Source organism: Jaculus jaculus, chromosome X (assembly GCF_020740685.1).
Source record: "Jaculus jaculus isolate mJacJac1 chromosome X, mJacJac1.mat.Y.cur, whole genome shotgun sequence".
Classification (NCBI taxonomy): domain Eukaryota; kingdom Metazoa; phylum Chordata; class Mammalia; order Rodentia; family Dipodidae; genus Jaculus; species Jaculus jaculus.
This window is the reverse complement of record NC_059125.1, coordinates 151,179,683-151,202,464: the sequence shown is the minus strand read 5'-3', so window position 1 is coordinate 151,202,464 and position 22,782 is coordinate 151,179,683. Positions and strand designations below refer to the sequence as shown.

The 22,782-nt window shown below is 51.3% G+C and overlaps 1 protein-coding gene across 1 annotated transcript; it reads right to left on the bottom strand.

Moving 5' to 3' along the window:
* Nucleotides 1–2,197: 2,197 nt before the first annotated feature.
* On the bottom strand, nt 2,198–5,362 carry Zfp92 (ZFP92 zinc finger protein). Its single transcript, XM_004672049.2, is given in 4 exon segments — nt 2,198–3,404; nt 3,681–3,816; nt 4,885–5,011; nt 5,314–5,362. Coding segments are annotated over 4 exon segments (1,503 nt in total). The 5' UTR covers nt 5,347–5,362.
* Nucleotides 5,363–22,782: the final 17,420 nt, after the last annotated feature.

The window sequence follows — 22,782 nt, the reverse complement described above, 5'->3', positions numbered from 1 at the left end:
TGGAGTGTAGGTGTTTAGGCTAGAAATAGAGTTCATTTCTACATTAGAAGCACCGGGGCACATTCGACTGACGTGAGCCACTGTAGCTCAGTAGAAGCCGGTGACTAGCTTGGAGGCATAGCATCACTGATGTCCCATAGCAGTAGAAATGCACGTCTGAGGGCATGTGATGGAGCCCACATACAGCTTCTTGCTGCTGCCACCTCCACCTGTCCTACATGGGGCCTGCTTGCCCTTATCCATACCAGCCCTACCAGAGGATGCCTGAGCATTTATTTTCCTTGCCAGGGACTTAAAGACACTTCCTGATACTTCTTTTTCTACGTGAAACCCAAGTTGCAGATACTCTGGAATGCCTCCAGTGCTCCTGGAGCTGACTACCCCAGGGTGCAAGGCCAGCGTGCTAAGAGAGCAATGCTCATTTCACAGGTATTTACCAGTGCTGGCATTTGGCTTGGCATGTAGTCACAAGTTTAAACACGACACACAGCTTCAGGCTTACAGACAAAAAGGCAATTATAGGATAAGGGGACAAGGATCCACTGGAGGAGGCTGAGACAAAAGCAAGTTACAAGAAATCTGGAACTTTCCATAATTTTTTTTTTAACATATAACACTTTGTGAACGAGTGTGTAAAATTTCTAGTTACCCTGATGGCCAGAGCTTCAAGCAGCACCCTCACAGGGCATCTTAGATTTACACACTCTCCTGGTAGGAGGCAGCAGTCTTTGAACCGCCTCCATCTGTCAGCGAAGGTGGGCACTCAAGAGTCCCCCCACCTACCACTCACCTACCCTCAGGGTGTTCTGTATGACAACCTATCACTGTACCCTGGGCTAGGAGACGAGGAGGCTGGGAGAGTACCAAGCGACAGAACTCCTGGATGTCTGGGGACAGCACAGGTGGGATGCCAGACAGCAGGCGCCTGTGGGCAGGCGCAGGCTCCTCCTTGAGGACTCCCCTTGGCTCTCTGCTCTCTCTCTGCAGGACTGAAGGGAAGGGGTGGCGTCACCTCATCAAGGGAGAAGATGGGCCAGGCCTGCAACCACTCATCAGGTGCCAGCCTGGGATTCCCATGTTCTCCTGTCTGAGCTCTTCTCAGAAGGTGGGAGCAGGGATGGAACCCAGGACTAGCTAGGCAAGCACTCCACCACTGAGCTACGCTGGAGGCCAGAGTGATTCTTAAGGAGCACTTCCCCAGTACTCTCACTTGACAAAAATATCCATTTTCAACTTATATTACTCATGAACACAAAAGTATTAAATCAACGATCCCTTCACTATTCTAAGTGTCACGTGAAAGGTAGCCACCAATAGCCAGGTTCATTCACTTCAGGGCTTGTCTAAGTGCAAATTCCTAACCTGTCACCACGCACACACAGGGGGCTGCCTGATGGGGATGAGCAGGTGTTGGAAGCGTTAGGCACTGGGGGGGGGGGGGACTACAGCCAGCAGGGTGGGAGCCCAACTGTTTCTATCAGAGACTGCTCCTATGAGGGAGCAGAGGAAAAGGGCTCCTTTCCCAGAGATGAGCTCATAGGCCCTGGGTCTTAATCTGTCTGCTGGGCCCAGGCATGCCACCTCTCAGAGCTCCAGGAATCAAGAGTGATCAGTTGGGCGCAGATCCCCCAAGCAGCAGCAGGGGGCGCCCCAAAAGGGCTGAATTTTCAGGCACACCCTGTGGCTTTTCCTCTATGCCACAGGACAGTAGGGAGCTTTGTGCCTTCAGGCAGAGCAGCAGGCTAACTTCAGAGACCCTCCATTTATAAACTCTTAAAGTGCTTTTAGTATCTTCTACCCGGAAACACCAGCAACTTTTACGGGGAAGCCACCCTCCCCTGCCACACACACAACATAGGACTTGACCACCCATCCCTCTGTAAACGAATCCCTCTGTAAACACTGCGCCCAGTGTTGGCTCTACACTGCTGCTCGCCTTCCACCAAGCAATTGTGCGGATGGAACAGAGCAACTCCATAATACGCAAGTTCACTCACCTGGACACACACACACACACACACACACACACACACACACACACACGCTTGTGCACACACGAGTACCCTGCAAAAGGCCCACTGCTGAGCCTTCCCGGTGCAGTCACTAGGCATCAATTGCAGCACAAGGGAAGGACCAAGGCAGACTGCACTGGGAAGGACGCACACCGCCAATCATGCCAAATCCCTGTTTTCCAGCTTCACGGCGACGCCTCGGTCTTCTCAAGGGACAGGATCTCGGGACTGCCTTCGCTGTTGTCGCTTCCCTCGAAGGACTGGGATTGCAGAGGATGGCCGAGTGGCGACTTCCTCTCTTTGGCCGAGGAGCACTGGCCGCTCGTGTGGGGCTTCTCATTGTCGTGGATGCGCAGGTGACGACTCAGTAGCAACTTGCTGTTGAAGGCCTGGCCGCAATGCTCGCAAGCATGGGGCTTCTGGCTGTCGCGGCTGTGCTGGGCTTCGGGGCTTCGGTCCCCGCTCTCCTGGGGACGTGGCCCGCGGGGCCCTCGCCGGTGCTCCAGAAGCATGCCTCCGCGCCGGAGACCCTTCCCGCGGCCCCGGCGCCCTGAGGCCTGCACCCCGCCGTGCACCGCCTGGTGCTTGAACAGGTTGGCGCGGCGGCCGAAGGCCTTCCCGCACTCGCTGCACTCGTAGGGCTTCTCGCCGCTGTGCACCCGCCGGTGCTGGCTGAGGCCCGAGCGGCCCCGGAAGGCCTTGCCGCACTCTTGGCACGCGAAGGACTTCTCGCTGCTGTGGCTGCGCTGGTGGTGGATGAGCTGCGAGACGCCCTTGAAGGCCTTGCCGCACTCGGGGCAGGCGTAGGGCTTGCGGCCGCTGTGCGTGCGCTGGTGCTCGATGAGGTTGGAGCTGCGGCTGAAGGCCTTGCCGCACTCGTCGCACGCGTAGGGCCGCTCGCCGCTGTGGATGCGCGCGTGCTCCAGCAGCGCGAAGCTGCGGCGGAACACCTTCCCGCACTCGCGGCACGTGAACGGCATCTCGCCGCTGTGGATGATCTGGTGCTTGATGAGGTTGGAGCTGCGCGTGAAGGTCTTGCCGCACTCGCCGCACTCGTAGGGCTTCTCGCCGCTGTGGATGCGCTGGTGCTCGAGCAGCGCGAAGCTGCGCCGGAACAGCTTCCCGCACTCGTCGCACTCGTACGGCTTCTCGCCGCTGTGGATGACGCGGTGCTTGATCAGGTTGGAGCTGCGGCTGAAGGATTTCCCGCACTGCTGACACAGGAACCGCTTCTCAGCGCCCTTGGAGCGCTGTTGCCTTAGCACGGGATTCTGTCCCTGGGGACCTCTCTGGGCCAAGCCTTCCGAGGTGGCTCCCTGCTGCACAGACGACCTTGCCACCTGACCGCGTTGAAGGTGGGCTCCGTGGAATCCTCTTGCAGAAAGTTTCTTGCTCTTTGCCCAGTCACCTGCCAAGACAGGGCGACAGCCAGTTACCCCTCCCTGGAAGCACCCAGGGTTTTGACCTTCCTGGCAAGGGACGCACAGGAGAAAACCATCATCACACAGGCAGACAGGGCACCAGATGGGGAAGGGACGGGAAAGGGTGTAAGATATTGGCCCAGACTGCTGCTCTCCATTCACCCTGTGACCCCAAGCAGGATGGCAGGGAGGCCAGGGGGAGTCTGACACCGATCACTAAAGCCACTAAAGACAATTTCCCCTGCACTCAGACAAGCTGGCCAGCATCGTGTCTCACTCACCTGTGCGGTATCCTGCTGCAGCCCTTGCTCTGACATCTGCCACCCAGGGTCGCTCCCCTCGCTCCAGCTGGGACACCAGGTGAGGCTTGGAGGAGGCATATCCTGTTCACAGAAACCAGGCAGGTCAGGCCCACTCTAGCTAAGGACGCAGTAGTTCCCAGCCTCATTGTCCTTGGAGAGCAAAGCCCTCTAGAAAGCGCCACTGGAACCCCAGCCAAGCAGAAAATGCTCCGATTCACAGCAGGCTCAACAGAGAACCCCAGAAATATCCTGGGAAAGAAACGTGTCCCCTCCCACTGTCCCATCTGACTGGTGAAGCTCAGAGAGTGCCCAGGGGAAGGGGCCAGTCTCCGTCCAAAGGTCAGGTTAGAGGAGTGGTCTGTAGAGTCAAAAAGAAAAGGGAGGAGGGCGCCATGTCCCTCCTCCGCAGCCCAAGTGTAGTGGGAGAGTCACTTCAGCCAGGAACCTGCCTGCAAAGGCCTCAGCTTGGCTACAGAATACACCATCCACGGCCATGGGAGGAAGAAGGTGGGGCATGCCATCCTTGTCACACACCTCACAGTGCTTCCCAGGTCTGTCCCCCCCCCCCCCAGCCTGTGAATCTTGGTATTGTCCAATAATTGGCAAGATGGAACCCTCTTGCAGTTGTCATAAAAGACCTCAGGCTAGGGTATTTGGGCAAAGGAGGAGGACAGCAACTGGTTGGTGGCTGCCCCAGCTTCTGCCTGCCTGGATGCACCAGGTGGGAAAACCATGCATACTGTTTGGCCATACCATGGAACCTCTGTGGCACAAAGTGGGCCAAATGTAAAATGCACCTGCTGAAAAAATATATTACCTAACATACTGCATATAAATATGTCAGTGTAATTGGCATCTATCTTTCAAGTAGAAAGGTGTTTAGTCAATCCACAATTTTATATGAAAAATAAGTCTAACAGGGTGTTACTGAAATTTATGAGGCCCACATATTCCCTGAAGCCTTTATAGGTCAAAGTCATTTATCTGAAACTCCTGTTGGGACCATTGTAGCCTACAACAGGCTATGGGTCTGATGAGAACTGCATTTATGAATTGGGCTTATAGTAACCATCAAACAAAGAAATTCAGAAATAGAATCCTGAGGCAGAGCCAGCAGGACTGGGTGTGTATATATGGTGGGTCACTTACCCAGCGACACCAAATGGCTATAGTTATCCAGCATCACCCGTTTGTAGAGGATCTTTTGTTTGAGATCTAGAAGCTTCCATTCTGACTTTGTGAAGTATATGGAGACATCCTCAAAAGATACTGGCACCTAAAAGAAGCCATTTCTTTGGTTATAGAGAATTCAATCCGAGGATGAGCTTAGCAGGAAAAAACAAAAACACAAAAAACAAAACCAAAAGCAAAAACCCAAAACATGGGATCCTCCTGCACCAGGAGAGCGCAGCAGGCAGGGAGGGGTGGAATGCCTAGTGCATGGACCTCAGGAAGGGGGCATGACACGGAGGGCAGCCAAAGCTCTTCCTGGCCAGAGTGGCCCAGGAGCCATGCAGAGCAGCAGGTAGACTGCTAAGGGAAGAAGCTGGGGCAGCGAGGGAGCGGCCGCCCACTCACCTTGGGCCTTGCCCTCAGGAGAATGGCCGCCATCGTCAGGGCACCGCCACACCACAGCTGAGAGGCTGAGGGAAGTGCAAAGAGCCCCAGTGAGATCAGGCTGGCCTGGCACCACCAGTGGTTTCTTCAAAGCCAACTGCAACTTGTTTTAAAACCTTGTTTGTTTTTCTTAGAACCAAGCAAGGCAGGGCTGTGGTTTGTGCTAGTGAGGTAGAGCTAGTCCTTCTACAGAGGCCCACAGGCTGGGTGACTGCAGCCTCCTTGCAGGGAGAGGCAATGGGCCCTCTCACTCTGGAAGCTTCACCACGGCCCCGGATCACCACCATTTCCATATGGCTTCCTTGGGCTGCCACAACAAAGTACCATCCACTGGGGTGCTTTCTCTCCCAGTTATGCAGGCTGGAAGCCCGAGGCCCGTGTGCTGAAAGGGTCTCCTTCCTCTGGTTGCTCCCTTCCTGTACTCTTCCATTTGTTTGATTAGGGCCACTGGAGTCCAACAGGGCCCTGATTACATCTGTAAAGACCCCATTGTCATGGCACCTTAACGGCAGCTGAGAATGGGACATGGACCTATCTTTTGTAGAGCACAATGCAACCATCAACACATCCCCAGATGAGCTTTCAGGGGCTCCTCTCTCCCATTTAGTGGTCCAGGAGCCAAGGATCCAATGCCTACGTCAGCCAGACACACCTGACCAGCCTTCCAAGAGAGCCTGCTCTTTATCTTTTCCAGCACCCCACTCCAACTTTCCAGCCATTCTGAGAAGCTACATCGTTGGTCTCTCTTCCCCCTGAGTCTGGGCTCCTGTAGAAAACTCCAAACTCACTTGCATAGCCTCCACACTCAGAGTGAGACTTGGAAGCCAGCAGAAAGACATGAAAGGGCGAGTGAGAGGTACAGTGAAGGGGAGCCTGCGGGAGCAGGGCAGCGCCTCTCTGAAAGGGTGACACTGGGCCCAGAGTTGGGCTTTGGTTGCAAAGGGGCACAAAGAGTAGCAGGCTCAGGAAGGACATGGATCTCTCCGTTGATGAGGTGAGCTTGGTGGTTTATTTATTTATTTATTCATTTTTATTTATTTATTTTTTGTTTTGTTTTTGTTTTTCGAGGTAGGGTCTCACTCTGGTTCAGGCTGACCTGGAATTAACTCTGTCATCTCAGGGTGGCCTTGAACTCATGGCGATCCTCCTACCTCTGCCTCCCAAGTGCTGGGATTAAAGGCGTGCGCCACCACGCCCGGCTCTATTTTGGTTTTTAGAAGTAGGGTCTCACTCTAGCTCAGGCTGACCTGGAATTCACTATGTAGTCTCAGGGTGGCCTGGAACTTATGGCGATCCTCCTACCTCTGCCTCCTCAGTGCTGGGATTAAAGGTGTGCGCCACCATGCCTGGCTATTTGTGTTTTTGAGAGTCAAGAGGACGGGTACAAAAGCTGAGAGCCAGCATGGAGTTGGGTCTCACACTATGGGCAGAAAGACTGCTGGAATTGACAGAGTAGACAAAAATCACCTTGGCCTCCACTTCCCCACATCTGAAAGCCAGAAGACAGTCAGACAAGTGACCATTTGCTCCAAGAATGCTGTTCTATCCAACCTGAGCCAGAGCATGGAAGTCCTTGTGGAGCAGCACAGAAACCAAGATGGAGGCAGGAGGGCCAATGGATCGAGAGAGCTTTTACTATGTCCTATCGTGGGAGGAAACTACGGCTTGTTTGTGCCAACAAGAAGGCCACAGGTGAGAGGGAGGGGGATGCAGTCCAGGAATATGAAGACAGCCAGGTTCACATTGCTGGTAGAAATCACCCAACCAAGAGCAGCTTGTGGGAAAAAGCGGTTTATTTTGCCTTATAGGCTTGAGGAGAAGTTCCATGATGGCAGGGGGAAACGATGGCATGAGCAGAGGGTGGACATCACCTCTTGGTCCACATAAGGTGGGCAACAGGAACAGGAGAGTGCGCAAACACTGGCAAGGGGACATTGCTGTAACACCCATAAGCCCGCCCCCAACAATACACTGCCTCCAGGAGGCGTTAATTCACAAATCTCCATCAGCTGGGAACCTAGCATTCAGAACACCTAAGTTTATGGGGGACACCTGAATCAAACCACCACAGTTTATATTGCCTCAAAACCCTTCTCACCCATAATGAACTGCCAATTAACACTCGGCAAAACTAAAGTCATATTTCTGATGAAGATGTTTCTTTCAGGAAGCTGGAGATATGGCTCAGCAGTTAAGTTACTTGCTTGAAAAGCCTGATGGCCTGGGTTGGATTCTCCAATTCCAGATGCCCAAAGTGGCAGATGCATCTGGAGTTTTGTTTGCAGTGGCACGAGGCCATGGCATGACCATTCATTCTCTCTCTCTTCTCTTTCTGTCTCGTACTGTCTCTCTTTGCTTGCAAATAAAGAATAAATAAAATATATTTTTAAAAATTTATTTCTAAAAAAAAAAGAAAAAAATTATTTCTAAAAATTTTTTATCACCATTGTGTGTGTGTAGGCACACTTGTGCCTCAGTGTGCTTGTGTGGAGGTCCAATGGCAACTTTTGGGCTGGTCATCACCTTGTCCACCTTATTTAAGGCAGGATTTCTCCCCCGGGTCTTGCTCTGCTGTTGTTCTTTGCTCTGTGAACTTCCTAGAAATTCTCCTGTCTCTACCTCCTATCTAGCCCTCAGCATGCTTGGTTTACAGAAGCTCACCACAGCTCCCGGCTTTTTATGTGGGGTCTGGAGATTGAACTTGTATATGTAGGTTTGAGTGGCGAGGGCTTTATCCACTGAGCCATCTCCCCAGCCCCTTATGAGGAGGTTTCTATTGATCATGTACAAAGGGCCCTTTAAGGCACATCAGATACTAGAAGACTGGAGCAGACTGGGACATCACATACAAAATGTCATCGCTAACCAACTTGTGGAGCAGGGGGTGGGACCTCTGCCCTGCCACCAGGATTCAGGGGAAAAGACAGTGACTCCAGTCATTTGACTGAACCCTAATACAGTCTGCAGAACCAATCTTCAATATTCAGAGGACCCCGGAGCCAGAGGTGCCAGACAGACAACCCCAGGGATCCCCTGCCCAATTCAGCAGGTGAGCTCTTCCAGAGGGCAACTGGCCTTTTGTGCAAGCCAGTCGTGGGGGGAAGGAGGCTGGGGAGGAAGCGCCTCTAGTTAAAGAGGTTTGGTCCTCTAAGATGCTGGTGTGAATGATAGTCATCAAAGGCACAGAGGATGATAGTGACCGAGATGGCCATGAGAGGACAGAAGGGGATCATTTGTGCTCATGTGTCTGGGTTGATAATGACACTGGGTCACAGAAGAAAATGTCCTTTTGAAAGAAATGCATATTGAAGCGTGTGAGAAGGAGATGACATGCAACTCATGTTAACATGCTCCTGCAACAATTAAACAACAACAACCAGGAAGAAAGGATGAAGCAAACAGGTCAGGACAGTGACCAATCAGGACAGTGATCGCTCAGCAAGCCCTGGAGGTAGGAGCCTGGGCTTTACTAGGCTTCCTACACTTGACAATGCTTGTTCTAGTTTGGAAGTCTCCCAAAGGCCCATGTGTTGGAGGTTTGCTCTTCAGGGTGGTGTTCTGGGAGGTAGATGCTACTTTTCTCATTGCCGCCACAAACACTTGAAAAAAACAACCTGAGGTAAGGATTTTGTTTTGTTTTTCGAGGTAGGGTCTTACTTTAGCCCAGGCTGATCTGGAATTCTCTATGGAGTCTCAGGGTGGCCTCGAACTCATGGGAATCCTCCTACCTCTGCCTTCCAAGTGCTGGGATTAAAGGCGTGTGTCACCATGCCCAGCAATTTTGGCACACAGTTTTAAGGGGGGGCACAGTCCACCCTGGAGGCAGGAACACGAGGCAGCTGGTCACACAGCATCTGCCATCAGGAGACAGAGGCCAATGCTGTTGCTCAGCTTCTGCTTGTTTGCCTGTTTGTTTGTTTGTTTGTTTGAATTTTTTGTTCATTTTTTTATTTATTTAATAGTGACAGAGAGAGAGAAAGAGTGAGAGAGAGAGAGAGAATGAGCACGCTAGGGCCTCCAGCCACTACAAACAAACTCCAGACGCATGCGCCCCCTTGTGCATCTGGCTAACGTGGGTCCTGGGGAATCGAGCCTCGAACCGGGGTCCTTAGGCTTCACAGGCAAGTGCTTAACCGCTAAACCACCTCTCTGGCCCTGTTTGTTTTTGAGAGTGAGTCTCAGTAACCCAGACTGGCTTCAAACTCATGTAAGGCTGGCCTTGAACTCCTGATTCTCCTACCTCCACCTCCCAACTGCTGAGAATACAGGCACACATTACTATGTCCAGCTCTTTTTGCCCTCGTTCCTCAGTTAGGGACCCCAGGCTATGCGATGGTGCTGCCCATATTCAGGGTAGGTCTCCTGTCAGTTAAGTCTCTCTGGAGAACTCCTCGTCCACAGATCCACACTTGTGTCCCCTAGGGATTCCACATCTAGTCCAGATTGCAATGGTGATGGAACCTTCAACAGGTGGGTCTGGCCCTTGTGTCATCACAGGGTTCAGTGGGACTCTAGCCTCTTCTATTTCCTGTGTTTTTGCTTCCTTGTGATGAGGTGAATAATTTTGTTCTGCCACACTGATGTGCCACAGGCTCAAAGCCATGGGGCCAATCAATGATGAGCAGAAAGCTCCAAATCTATGAGCCCAAACAAATGACTCCTTTTTATACTCTGATGATTCCAGGCATTTTTTTTAATTGCACTAGCTAACACCGTGTTCACAAGTAAACATGAGAAAAGAACTGCAGAAACCATTTGGGTGATTCCTCCATGGGTTAAACACAGTTACCACATGACCCAATAATTCCCTCCAAAATAGATACTCAAAAGAATTAAAACCAGGTGCTTACACAAAACCCTACACACTTATGTTCATAGCAGCATTAGTCATCCTAGCCAAAAGGTGAAAACAACCCAAACATCCATCAACAGACAAATGAATAAACAGAATGTGGTATAAACAAACAATGGAACAGTATTTGGTCATAAAAATTCTGACATATGCTGCAACACAGATGAACCCTGAGGACATTTTGCTAAGTGAAAAATGCCAGACTCAAAGACAAAAGGCCACATATTGTATGATTCTATTTACATGATGTAACATAATATTTCACAAGAGCTGTCTTGACCTAGTTTTGAAATTGTGGCTAACCATTCTTTTCTCTCTGTCCTCCACAGGCAGTTTGCTAAGTCCCAGGCTCTTCCATGTTCTCGATCAGGGTCCTGCTCAACAGCCACCCCAGCTTCCTCCTAAGTCCTTTCTCTGGGACTAAATTGAAGACAACTAGGGGAGTGCCTATGCCCCAGAGCCCAGATAAATTTGCCAACCCACAGGGACGCCCCCCCCCCCCGCCACCAGCTATGCATCAGTTGTCCTGACAGTTCTGCATGCTGTAATCCTGGCCCCAAGTGTACCCCTGTGTGGCCCCCATATGGCTATCTTCTCTCATTCAGAGCTGCAAGTAATAGAAGAGGTGATTCCTTAGTCAGAAGGCTGACGGCTTCGGGCCAGGGGTTAAAGAGTAACTGCTAAGTGGGTACAAGGCTTTCCTCATGGAGAGACAAAAATGTTCTGAAACATACAGGAGGGGTTTTAAAATGGTGCTTTTTATGTTATGTGCCTCCTGCCCCAATAAGAAAAGAGGGAAAGGGGCCCCTGTGATTATTTGCATGCCCACAGGCCACAGGGACATTTTGTTATGACACGATTACTGCAATGCTAAAGGGGTGTGGGGAGTAATGGTCCAAATTCACCAGCGTTTTGGGTTAAAATTATTATTTTGAAAAGCCAGCCATGATATCAGCTCCTGCCAACAGATATGTCAAGCCCTGTCCTCACAGCTGGGGAATCTACACAAGGAAACACCTGGAAGGAGCTTGGAGAAAGTGGCAGTAGTCTGCCACCCTTGTGGGCTGCTAGAACACAGAATAAGCTGAAGCAGGATTCTAAGCCTTGAAGCTCAGGTGGGCCTCAAGGTAAGAGTGGAGTCAGCGCCGGAGCCTCAGAGCAAGCAGCGGAGAAGGGACATCGGTCTGTGACTCAGTACCCTCCTCCTTTAAGTTCCAGCCCTGCCAGGAGCCTCACCCCAGGCCGGCAGCAGCTTCCTCCAAGCTAGCTCCCACAGGGCTGGGGGTGGGAGAAGGGACCTGCAGCTCACTACAGGGAAGCCTGGTGGAGAAAAGCCATCCTGCAAGCTGCCACACGGTGGGGTGCTTTCCCCAGACAAAGAAACCAGAAATTGCCCAACCAAACAGCAAGAAAAGCATTTAGAATCTTCTCCAGCAACATCGGGTATCTGGGCCTAGACATTCACAAGGAGAGACACGCAGGTTACTTCCGGTGCGGTCCCTGGGGTCTAGTGGCTCAAGACGCCTTCTTCTCAGCCCCACCTGTTTTTCCCTGCTGTGTGGTCTGAGCCACCTGCCCCGCCTCCTGCTAGAATGGCCAGGGAGGGAGAGCTGAGGAGCTCAGGACTGAGGCCCAACCCTCCATGCACCCTGGCCCACCAAAGCTCTCTGGGAGCTCCCTTGCAACCGTTGTCTCCAGGCATAGCCTTGAGAGGTCACAAGCTGACCTAGACCTAAAAAGGCCCCTGTGGGTGCTTGCTGAGGGATCCTTCCAACAGGTGGGCTGGGCCTTGGTCCTTTTCTGCCCACAGTCCTTCTGGAGATGCTATGCCACACAGTGAGCCCATATGGCACCTCCTGACCTCCTGCTCCCCAAGTCCACTCTCTGCTCCAGCCACACTGGCCTCAACGACAGGTTGCTCCTGCCTCGGAGACGCTGCACTAGCTAAAAGAGAAGCTCACTCTTGCAACTATCTTCAAGTTCTTTGCAGAAATCCTGCTTCTGAAACAAGACCTATACTACAGAAGCACGCTACTTAAATTGACAACTGCTCTTACTACCTTTCAACATATAGAATTACTCACTTCAAGCACTTACAGTTTTTGATAGTGCTCGGCCTCAAGAACTAGATCTGCTCCCTGGTAAGAAGAGCTCAGACATCGGCAACAACCCGGCTTCTAGTGGGTAGTTGGCAGATCTTTGTTGGATGGGACTAGACATAACTAGGCCTGCAGGGAAGTGCTGGGCACAGTTCCCTGTTCAGCTCAGCTCTGCCCCTCCCTCTCACCTATCCCCACCTTCCATTCTGCCATCGCTTCCTCTTCCTTGGCTTCGCTAAGCTCTTTGCCCTTCCCTGGCATGGAAAGAGCATGTTGGACACTGGTCAACACACACAGCTCAAAGGGACGACTCTCTACCCCGGAGAGCCACGAGTGCATGATTTTGGCATCCTGCCCCAGTCTGGGGACCTTCAGGCCCTATTCCTGTGGAAAATTTGCCAGGTGCCCCTGGGCAACAGTGCTATGACCTCACAATGCCAGCCTGCCTGGAGTTCCCACACCCGGAGGTGCAAAAATCAAACTTACCCCAGGCGGATCAGCCACACGATGCCCTTATACCAGCACCAGCACCAGCCGCTGAAAAACACAGGAAAATAGGGGCTGCGGCGCCCGGCCCAGGCCAGCCCCTCTCCCTTGGCACCCCTCTACGGGGGTATCCCCGGGAGCCAGTCCAGATGCTCTTCGCGCTGGCCTGCCGCCCAGGGAGTCCCCAAAGATCGTCACCGCCGCTCCTCTTCCCACCTCCTGACCATCTGCGCCAGCCTTTCCGCACCCCTGCTGAGATGGGCCTTGGACCCGCTCCCACCTCCCCGGTGATCCACGTACCTGGGCTCTTCGCGCGACCAGGGAGGTCGGTCTGTCCTCCTGCCCCGGGCCGGCCCAAGGCCAAGGCTGCCACCTCCGAGAAGCCCTCCGGGGAAGCGTTCCCGGGAGGCTCGGAGCTCCCAGATGGGTCGCGACCTCGCTTCCCGCTCGGCTCAGGAGGCGCGCTCTGCGCAGCTGTCGGTCGGTCTGGCCCGCCGCGGCTGCGGATCGGGGCCGGGAGCAGGCGGGGCCGGGGCGGCGGCGGCGTGGGAACGGGGCGCGAAGGGGGGGCACGGAGCATGCGCGGCGCCGAGGGAGGGCGGCCCGGCCCGCGCCCGCCCCGCAGGGGCGTCTGGTCTTGCTCCCCACGCACCCTGGGGCACTTCCGTTTTCCGTCTGGACTCCCACAAGTGTGTGGGGTCTCAGTTGTCACAGAGCCATAGTCTCTGACGGGGACAGGGAAGGGGCCATCTTTGGCCTAGCACCCCCGTGAGCCATACCCCTTGGGCATTAGGTTCATCCACCATCCGTCTATCTCTAGCATCAAGTGGCTGGACCATGGTCTCCTAGTAAAGGACCAATTCCCATGAGCTGGAAGGGCAAGGATCAGAAGTAGGGTGAAAGGGAACTTGGAGGATGGCGGTGTGGAAACAGAGGGAGAGAAAAGAGCAAGTCAGGAAGCAGCAAGAGGTGGAGGGGTCCTACTAGGCACAGGGCCTTTCTCTCAGGTCACTGCACATGACTAGCAAGCCACCCCCTGGGATGGGCATAAGGGATGTCATTTTCCCACAGACCACTGCCCACACCGTGGAAGCCGGATAAAAACCCAGGGCTGGCTCGCACACTGCTTTGTGGGCAATTAAGAAATCTTCCAAGAAAGTTAGAAGTATGAAAAATATTTAAGGAAAATCAGCCACACTGAATGGCCCAGCCTGGCCTCCCATCTGATCGCCTGCCAGGCCATGCCAGCAGGGTTTCTGACAAGGAGACCTGAGCAGGCCTGTGCTCCCAGAAAGAAGGGTGCAGTGTGCCCGAGGCTAGGGGAAGGCCATGCCTCTCACTGAGGGGGCTTCTGGCTGTGGGGAATGGAGATTGTAGGGTGCCAAGGGCAAGCACGATTGTGGGACCCCTTCCTTGGAATACAGACTGGGTGCCCCTGGGGACCCTCAGATTTGGGCTGCAGTGGCAAAGATGCCCTCCCACTGGGGCCCTGGACGAGCAGCCTGAGGCCCGGACTCCTGCGATATAGAGGCATGAGTGAGAGCTCCCTGGGTGAAAACGGTGTGCAGCCCAGCTGCCAAGCCCTGTGCGTGTGGCCTGACCCCGGGAGATGGGCCACGCAGGTGTCATCCAACTAAGTACACGGACATGGGAGCCCCAGGCCATCCACGGTGGCTCTGAGTCCAGTGACAGAAGTCCTCCGAAGAGGCAGAGAGAGACACACGCGGGGAGAAGGCCAGGTAAAGAGGCAGAGATGGGGTGGTAGGGCCACAGCCAAGGACCTCTGTACCCCAAGAGCTGTTAGGGAGGTGGAAGGATCCTTCCGCAGCACCTCTACAGGTGCCGCACCCGACTTTCACTCCAGCTCCAGGTCTGTGGGCGTCAGCTGTGGTCACTGATGAGGCCATGCCAGGACTCCCGCCTGAGAGGGAAGGGGTGCAGCCTGCAGAGCTCCAGAGCCAGTTACAGTGGGGGCTGGGCCTTTGTGCCCACACTATCAGCTCACTGGGCGAGGGGTGGGGCCACCTTGGCAAGGCCCCTCCGTGTGGCCTTGGCCGTTCCCAGGGAGGGTGGGCAGAAGCCAGGGGCGCGGGGCATGCAGCTGGGCATCCGCTATGGGAGGGATGCCCGAGGGCACTGAGTTTGCTTGTGTGACACAAGCCTAGACACGGCGGGGACCAGGGGTCCCTTGTCCACGACTGCGTTCAGCCTCTTGGGCTGACCCTCCCTCGGGTGGGAACTGAGCGGTGGCTGATTCGCAGAGCTTGTGCACACCGGAAGCCAAGCCAAAAGGACATTGGTAAGATACGCCCTGGTCGTGTGGGGAGCTGGGTCTCCTTCAGGCTCTGTTCAGTCTTGTTGGGAAGAATTCCAGACCCATGCCCACCTGCAAAGGAGTGGCCACAGAGCCCTCCATCAGCACCACTGGCCACGGGGAGGGGAGCAGTCTCGCTGCCTGCCTCTCCTCCTGCCCGTGGCCCTCACGTGGCCTGGAGGTGGGGGCTGGGCTTCTCTGACACAGGCAGCCTTGCCCTCGTAGCCATTCCAGATGTAGAAGCAGGAGGATGCATAGCCAGGGCCATGGAGGTTATACTCTCCTCCTCAGCAGCCCTTTCAGCTGCAGAGGGCTGCTTCTCTTCAGCTCCGTTCTCCTTGTCCTATGTTGGCTCAAGATGGGCCAGAGAACTGCTGGGGTACAGGGAGAAGATGTTGCCCCAGGCCCAGAGTGCTATCTGCTGGCCAGAGGGCTTCCCAGCTGCAGGCAGGAGGGAACAGCTCTGGAGGCAGGCAAGGAAGGCAGGGAGAATCCACTGTAGCATATTCCTGGGGGCTGTCATGAGGGAGAACCACAGGAAAGGTCCTGGGAAAAGTCAATCCACGGTGGAAAGTGAAGGAGCCCCTTGCAGGGAGTCAGGGCTAGTGTGAGGGGGCGGCCAAAGGATGCTGTGTCCTCTCAGCGCCAGGGCCCAATCGGGCTATAGCGAGACTAAGCGCTCTGTGTGGTTGCGCTGGACAAGTCATTCCTGGGCAGCCTCTGTCTGCTAGGGAGGAGCACAGTGGTGGAGGATGCGAGTGGTCAAGTAGCTGGTTCCGGAACCAGTGGCTCTGGGGGATCAGTGGGTGGGAAGGGATGTGGCAATGCTCCAGGTCACTCAGGCTCCTTGACTCTGCCAAAGGGTATGAGGATTGACTAGCTGATAAGATGGAAAAGGTCATGTCCCATGGGGGGGGTGGTCCTTGAGGCTTGATGGAGTCCTCATGTGAAGCAAGAGAGGCAATAGTTCAAGACTTGGATGCTAGGAAGGAGTGGTCTGTACTCCTTACAGCAGGCCATCTGTGCCTTCAGAAGCTATAGACTTGTGATCCTACTAAGCAGTGGCAACCTACCTTCTGCCCAGACCGCAGCTTTTATGACCGCTGCAGTTACAGTAATGGTTCCTGAAGTTCTCAGAGGGCAGCCACCACAGTCCCTCTACTGTCTCTCCTCTGTGAGTACCACTGTTTCTTCCTGCCTCTCCCAGTATGGTCACACACGTTCTCTATGGACCCTCCAATATGACCGTCACCGCTCTTTGAACTGGCCTTCATCTTCGGCCTTCCATCTCCCTTCAGCAACTCGGCGTGTGTCCACAGCCATGCCCACTGTGCTTCTAGCAGCTTCCTCAGTGTTCTGGGCTGCCTCCTAGGGTCTTGCATCTTTCCACCTTCATGCCTGGGCTTTGGCTTTAGGTTTTCCAGGTGTGCTTGAGTGCTTTTCAGGATCTTCCACATGCTTCCTTGTTCCTGCCTTTCCTCCAGGATCAATCGGGAACCATCCCACTCAGTCTGGCGGGGTACTTTGATTGGAGCCACGAACAGCTGCCCCAGTAACACCATGTGCAGCTGTGCTTGACCCAATCAGGCTGAGCCTCTGCATTTGGGGATGGGGTCACCATGCCCCAAGCTGTGTAGGGGTTAGACAGACACTTCAACAAGACCCTTCTTACCAGGAAAAACATGAGGGGTTGAGGGAGCAGCCCCCAGTAACCGGTCTCTAGGCAGCTCTTTAGGTGATAGGGACCATAGCCAGAAGATCACTAATGGTGAGAACTAAAGAGACATCCAACTTGCCAAGACTTCATAGCATCAGGCAAGACTCAGCCTTTCAGTGGCCCAGAACAGCCATTCAGCCCAAGGCTGACCTATCCTCACTAGTTGCTATGTCCCCCCCCCACCCCTGCCCCATACACATGCTTGAGGGGGACGGGCATGGAAAACATGTCCATGAGTGAGTTCACTTGGGTCACTTGAAGCTTTCCACAATGCTCCATTTCTGTCCTTAAGCCCAGACTGTTCCTTAAAGGTTCTTCCCCTTGCACCAGCTGCCTTATTTTTATTTAATATATTTATTTATTTATTTATTTGACAGAGAAAGGAGAGAGCGAGCGAGAATGAGAACAAGTGTGCCAGGGTCTCCAGCCACTGCAAACGAACTCCAGACGCATACACCCCTTGTGCATCTGGCTAACATGGATCCTGGGGAATCGAACCTGGGTCCTTTGGGTTTGAGGCAAATGCCTTAACCTCTAAACCATCCCTCCAGCCCCCAGCTGCCTTCTTGAATGTTTTCATTACACATATATAAAATGGAACTCATAATTTCATGGTAGGGCTGATGCCCATCTGCTTTGCAGCTGCAGTGAATGGAACCCCCTGGGCACCATGTCAAAGGCCAGAGAGTGGGCAGACATTCTATATCACAAGGAGTTTAGTTATTTCTCTATGACATGCCATTACTGTTGTCTAGGCTACTGTCATATCTCATGTGAGAACCTCAGTGCCCCTTCCCCATCCTCCTACATCAGTTCTGCTCCATACATAGCTTTTCCACAAACAAGCCAGATCCTTGATAATGTGATCCTATCATTGACACATACTTGTTTCAAACTTTTGAATGGTTTCCCAACTCTTTCTTTTTTTAAATTTTTTGTTTATTTTTAATTTACTTGAGAACAGCAGACAGAGAGAGAAAGAGAGAGAGAGAGAGAGAGAGAGAGAGAGAGAGAGAGAGAGAGAGAGAGAGAGAGAGAGGAAACATGCCAGGGCTTCCAGCCACTGCAAACAAACTCCAGATGCGTGCACCCCCTTGTGCATCTGGGGAATTGATCCTTGAACCGGGGTCCTTAGGCTTCTAAGCCATCTCTCCAGCCCCAACTCTTTCTTTTTAATTTTTAAACTTTTTTTCTTGTTTTTTTGAGGTAGGGTCTCACTCTAGCCCAGATTGAACTGGAATTCACTCTGTGGCCTCAGGGTGGCCTTGAACTCATGGTGATGCTCCTAACTCAGGTTTCCAAATGCTGGGATTAGAGGTGTGTGCCATAAACTGGGCATGTGGCATATGCCTTTAATCCCAGCACTTGGGAGGCCATTGTATGAGGATGACCATGAGTTCAAGGCCACCCTGAGACTACATAGTGAATTCCAGGTCAGCCTGGGCTAGACCTACCTAAAAAAAAAAAAAAAAAAAAAAAGGTATACACCACCATGCCTGGCTACCAACTCTTTTTAACTTTATTTGTTTATTCACTTATTTGAATGAGAGAGAGAGAGAGAGAGGGAGAGAGAATGGGTGCACCAGGGCCTACTGCATTGTAAACAAACTCCAGATGCCTGTGCCACTTTGTGCATTTGGCTTTACATGGGTATTTGAGACTCAAACCCCAGGCCATCAGGCTTTTAAAGCAAGTGCCTTTAGGCACTGAGCTGTCTCCCCAGCCCCTCCAGCTCTTTGTGAATGAAGACCAGACCCTGTGAAGACTTCAAGACCATGCTCCAGTCACTGGAGCTGCAGTGAATCTTGCTCCCTCTCTCCCTTTGCTCTACTTTAGTACAGCACATGTCATCTTACATCTGCATAAGCAGTTCTTTTTATAACAGTTTTTTTTAAATTTTAATTTATTTATTTGAAAGTGACAGACAGAGAAAGGCAGATAGAGCGAGAGAGAATAGGCCCTCCAGGGCCTCCAGCCCCTGCAAATGAACTCCAGACGCATGCTTGTGCATCTGGCTAATGTGGGTACTGGGGAATCGAGCCTTGAACCAGGGTCCTTAGGCTTCACAGGCAAGCGCTTAACTGCTAAGCCCTCTCTCCAGCCCTGCATATGCAGTTATTTTACTTGCTGTGGGGCCCACTTTCCAGAAGGGGAATGAAAAAATGCAAGGTCTGGATTCTCCTGGCTTCTTTTGCTCTAGGCTGTGAGCCTTTGAACCAGGCTCTACTAATCATATGCATCCACTGCTGACTCAATCTAAGGCTCCAGTTGGGGAAAAGTGGGGGCCTCAGGGGGGCTGGTGGCAGCAGGGGCAGTGCCCCCTGTTTCCAAAGGAGCAGAGGCAGCTGTGGTTCTCCATACACCACCCTGAGCCCTGCAGTTGTCTGTGTCTAGCTGGAGGTGAAAATATAGAAGAACTTCCCCCAGTCCAGCAATATGGCAGGGTTAGGGCCCTCATTGTTGTCTATAAGCCTTTGAGCCTGGTTTTCTAACCGCCTCATCCAAAATGCTTAGTAACACCACATAGATAATTCTTATGGTGCCACTAGTAACCTTGCAGGACCATAACTTTGCAGTTTCATTAGATCCCTCAGTACTCGAAGTGCTCCCCATTGCAGGCTCAGGGTCACCACTTTCTGTTTGTTAGTTTGCTTCTTAGACTTGGACAGCTCTTTACAAAGTCCTTTTCTGGCTCCTATCCCTTCTTTTACAGTGGGTACTTGCTCATAGAGATGAATGTTCAGGGTCTTCACAATATTCATTGAATAGATGACAGTATCTAGGTTCAATCCAATAATACCTCTTTGGGTTGGTTTAACTGGGAAGTTCTAGCTCAGGGTTGTTCAGGAGATGACAGCCATAGCACATACTGAAGACATGGCTGGTGCTAATAAACTTTGAACTTACTTTCCTTTTTCTGGTTTTTCAAAGTAGGGTCTCACTCTAGCCCAAGCTGACCTGGAATTTACTATGTAGTCTCAAGTGGCCGAGAACACATCGTGATCCTCCTACCTTGGCCTCCCAAGTGCTGGAATTAAAGGCATGGGCCACCACAACCAGCCACTAATGCACTCCAAAAGATGCATGTGGCATTTGGTAAGTAGCTCAATGTTGGGTCTCTCTGTATAGGGCAACCCATGGAAGGGCTCTCCACAAAATGAGCAATGCATGCAGGTGGGAAGGGAAGTCTCCAGATAGAAGCTATGTTAATTTAAACATACTTGCAAGGTATAGGCCATCCATTCTAGTCTGCTTTGTTTAAAGTGAATGTTGTAGTTACCTTTGCATTGATGGGACAAAACACCCTAGAAAAAGTAGCTGATGGGAGGAAAGGGTTGATTTTGGTTTACAGTCTCAAGGGGAAGTTGTTCATGGCAGGGAAAGCATAGCAGAGTAGAGGCTGGACATCACATCTTGCCAAACCAGTTGGAAGATAACAAAAGTGACTTGAGCTCTGGCAAGGATTAAACTGGGCTATAACATATATAACATCTCAAATCCTGCCTCCAGCAACATACTTCCTCCAGAAAGGCTCTGCCTCACCAATTGCCACCAACTGGAGACCACACATACAAAACACCTGAGGGTATGAAGGTATCTCATTCAAACAACCACATTATTCTCCTAGCCACCACCATAAAGTCATGACCATTTCATGATTTAAAATGCATTCACCAATTTTAAAAGCCCCGATAGTTTGCTTTCAATGCTAACACTGTTTCAAAATCCAAAGTCTCATCTGAAACTCAAGACACTCTCTTAATTATGAGCCTGTCAATTCAAAACACAAGTTAAATACACATAATGGCACTGAGTAAACATCCCCACTGCAAACAGGCATAGCAAAAGATACTGGAGCAATGTAAGATACAAAGTCAGTAGGGTACTCTACAGGTCCTGTAGCTCCATGTTTAGCATCTGAAATCCATGATGAAATGTCCAGAATCAAAATTCTGCCCCTCTAGCCTTATCCACTTGTTTTCAGGGTAGATACATCTGAGCCAGATTAAGTGACTTTCTTTCAAAGCCGTCTTACAGTCCTGAAATCTCCAAACTCCGGGGTCTCCAAATGCATGGCTCATGCTCATGGCTCCATGCCATGGCCTTGCAAGGCCTTCATACAGGGACTTCACTCACCCTGCCTCATGTCATCCAGTGTCCATATCCAAAAAAAAAAACCATGTTGCAAATCTAATGACCTTCTCTTTCCTACAGTTGTCATACTTGCCAAACAAGTACTAGGTTGGCTACAAAATTTGTTAATTCATGGGTTAACTAAGCCAACTTTGAAGATTAGGAAAATTTCTTAAGCATTCTTCCTCCATGCTCTTTCCTTTCAAAAGATTCAGAATTCTTTCTAATGTCCCAATGCAGAACAATTGGCCCAATTTCAATGAGGGTAATTTCTCAACAATTTCAACTAAACAGGGCTGAATTATCTGGCCTGAAACTTTCATTTTTGACCATGTCAAGCATTATATATCCTTTTACTGTTTTCCCTGCCAAATACAACAGCACATTACTTTTAAATTCAACTTTTCTTGGGCTCTCAGGACACGGGCAAAGCAGCTAGCCTCTCATTTAAACTGTTTGTAGTCCAGTATCAACAAAGTTCTTTTCCCCCCTCATACACTGAACCTCCACAGTCCACACTGTTTTTTATTTAGATCTTTCAAACTCTCACCAGAATGGTCCATAAAGCTCTGCTTATACCACCACAAGGCTCCTTTAGTTCAAAGCTCCAAATCCTCTCACATTCCTACCACAAATAAATTCCAAAAGATTAAAAGCCATACAATGGGATTTCTGACACCAACAACTCTACCTTTGATACCATTTTTCTGTTTTAGTTACTATTGTGTTGCTAGGAAAAATCCCTTGTAGAACCAAAAAAAGAAGATAATGGGAAGAGTTTATTTGGATTTACAGGAAAGGATGGTAAGGCACAGATTTGGCATCATGTACTGCCACAGTAAGTGGAAGATAGCACCAAGAATGAGGTTAGCTCTGGCTAGGGGGAAACTGGGCTATGACATTTCAAATCCTACCCCAAGCAACATATTTACTCCATAAAAGGCTCCACCTCCCAAGTTGCCATCAACTGGGCACAAAGCATTCAACATAAATGAAGCTATGGGGAAACCTCAGTGAAACTACCCCAGAGGGTCACAAAGTTAAACCTCCATTACAAGAAGAGGAACTAAATTACAGCCCTTGCAAACTGTACTGTACACTGGGGAGACTCATCAAAGTGCTTAAAATGAGTATTGAATGCTCAGCACTAAATGAAACATCTTTATCACATCTTTCAAGACTCAGGGCACAAAGTGGAAGAGGGTATCAGAAAGAACGTAAGGGCCAGAGGATGGGGAGGAGGGATCTGGAATTATGTCATGTAGACATGATATGGTCATTGCATTCATGACCCCACAACAACTGTTGTTACGTGCATAATATTGGACCATCAACATTCCATCATAAGTGATGGAATAAAGCATGATGCCCCCATCCCCTGAGGAGTTATTGGAACTTAATGCTTACTGGGAGAATTGGAGACATTTTCTTCAGTGGTATATAGCAACTAGTAAGTTGCATGTGGTCTTCCCATGTTCATACAAACCCTAAAATCAAACTCAGTGGGTCACACAGACAAAAAAATAACAAAACAATTAAAGTAAAAGAGAGAAATAAAAGCCGGGTGTGGTAGCACAAGCCTTTAATCCCAGTATTCGGGAGGCAGAGGTAGGAGGATTGCTGTGAGTTCGAGGCCACTCTGAGACTACATAGTGAATTCCAGGTCAGCTTAGGCCAGAGTGAGACCCTACCTCAAAGAGAGAGAGAGAGAGAAATAAATTGGGAAGAGGAAGAAGTTCAATTGAAGGTAGATGTGGAAGTCAGGAGAAGAGAAGGTAATGGGATAAGATTATGTCCAAAATACATTATATACATGTAGAAAATTGTC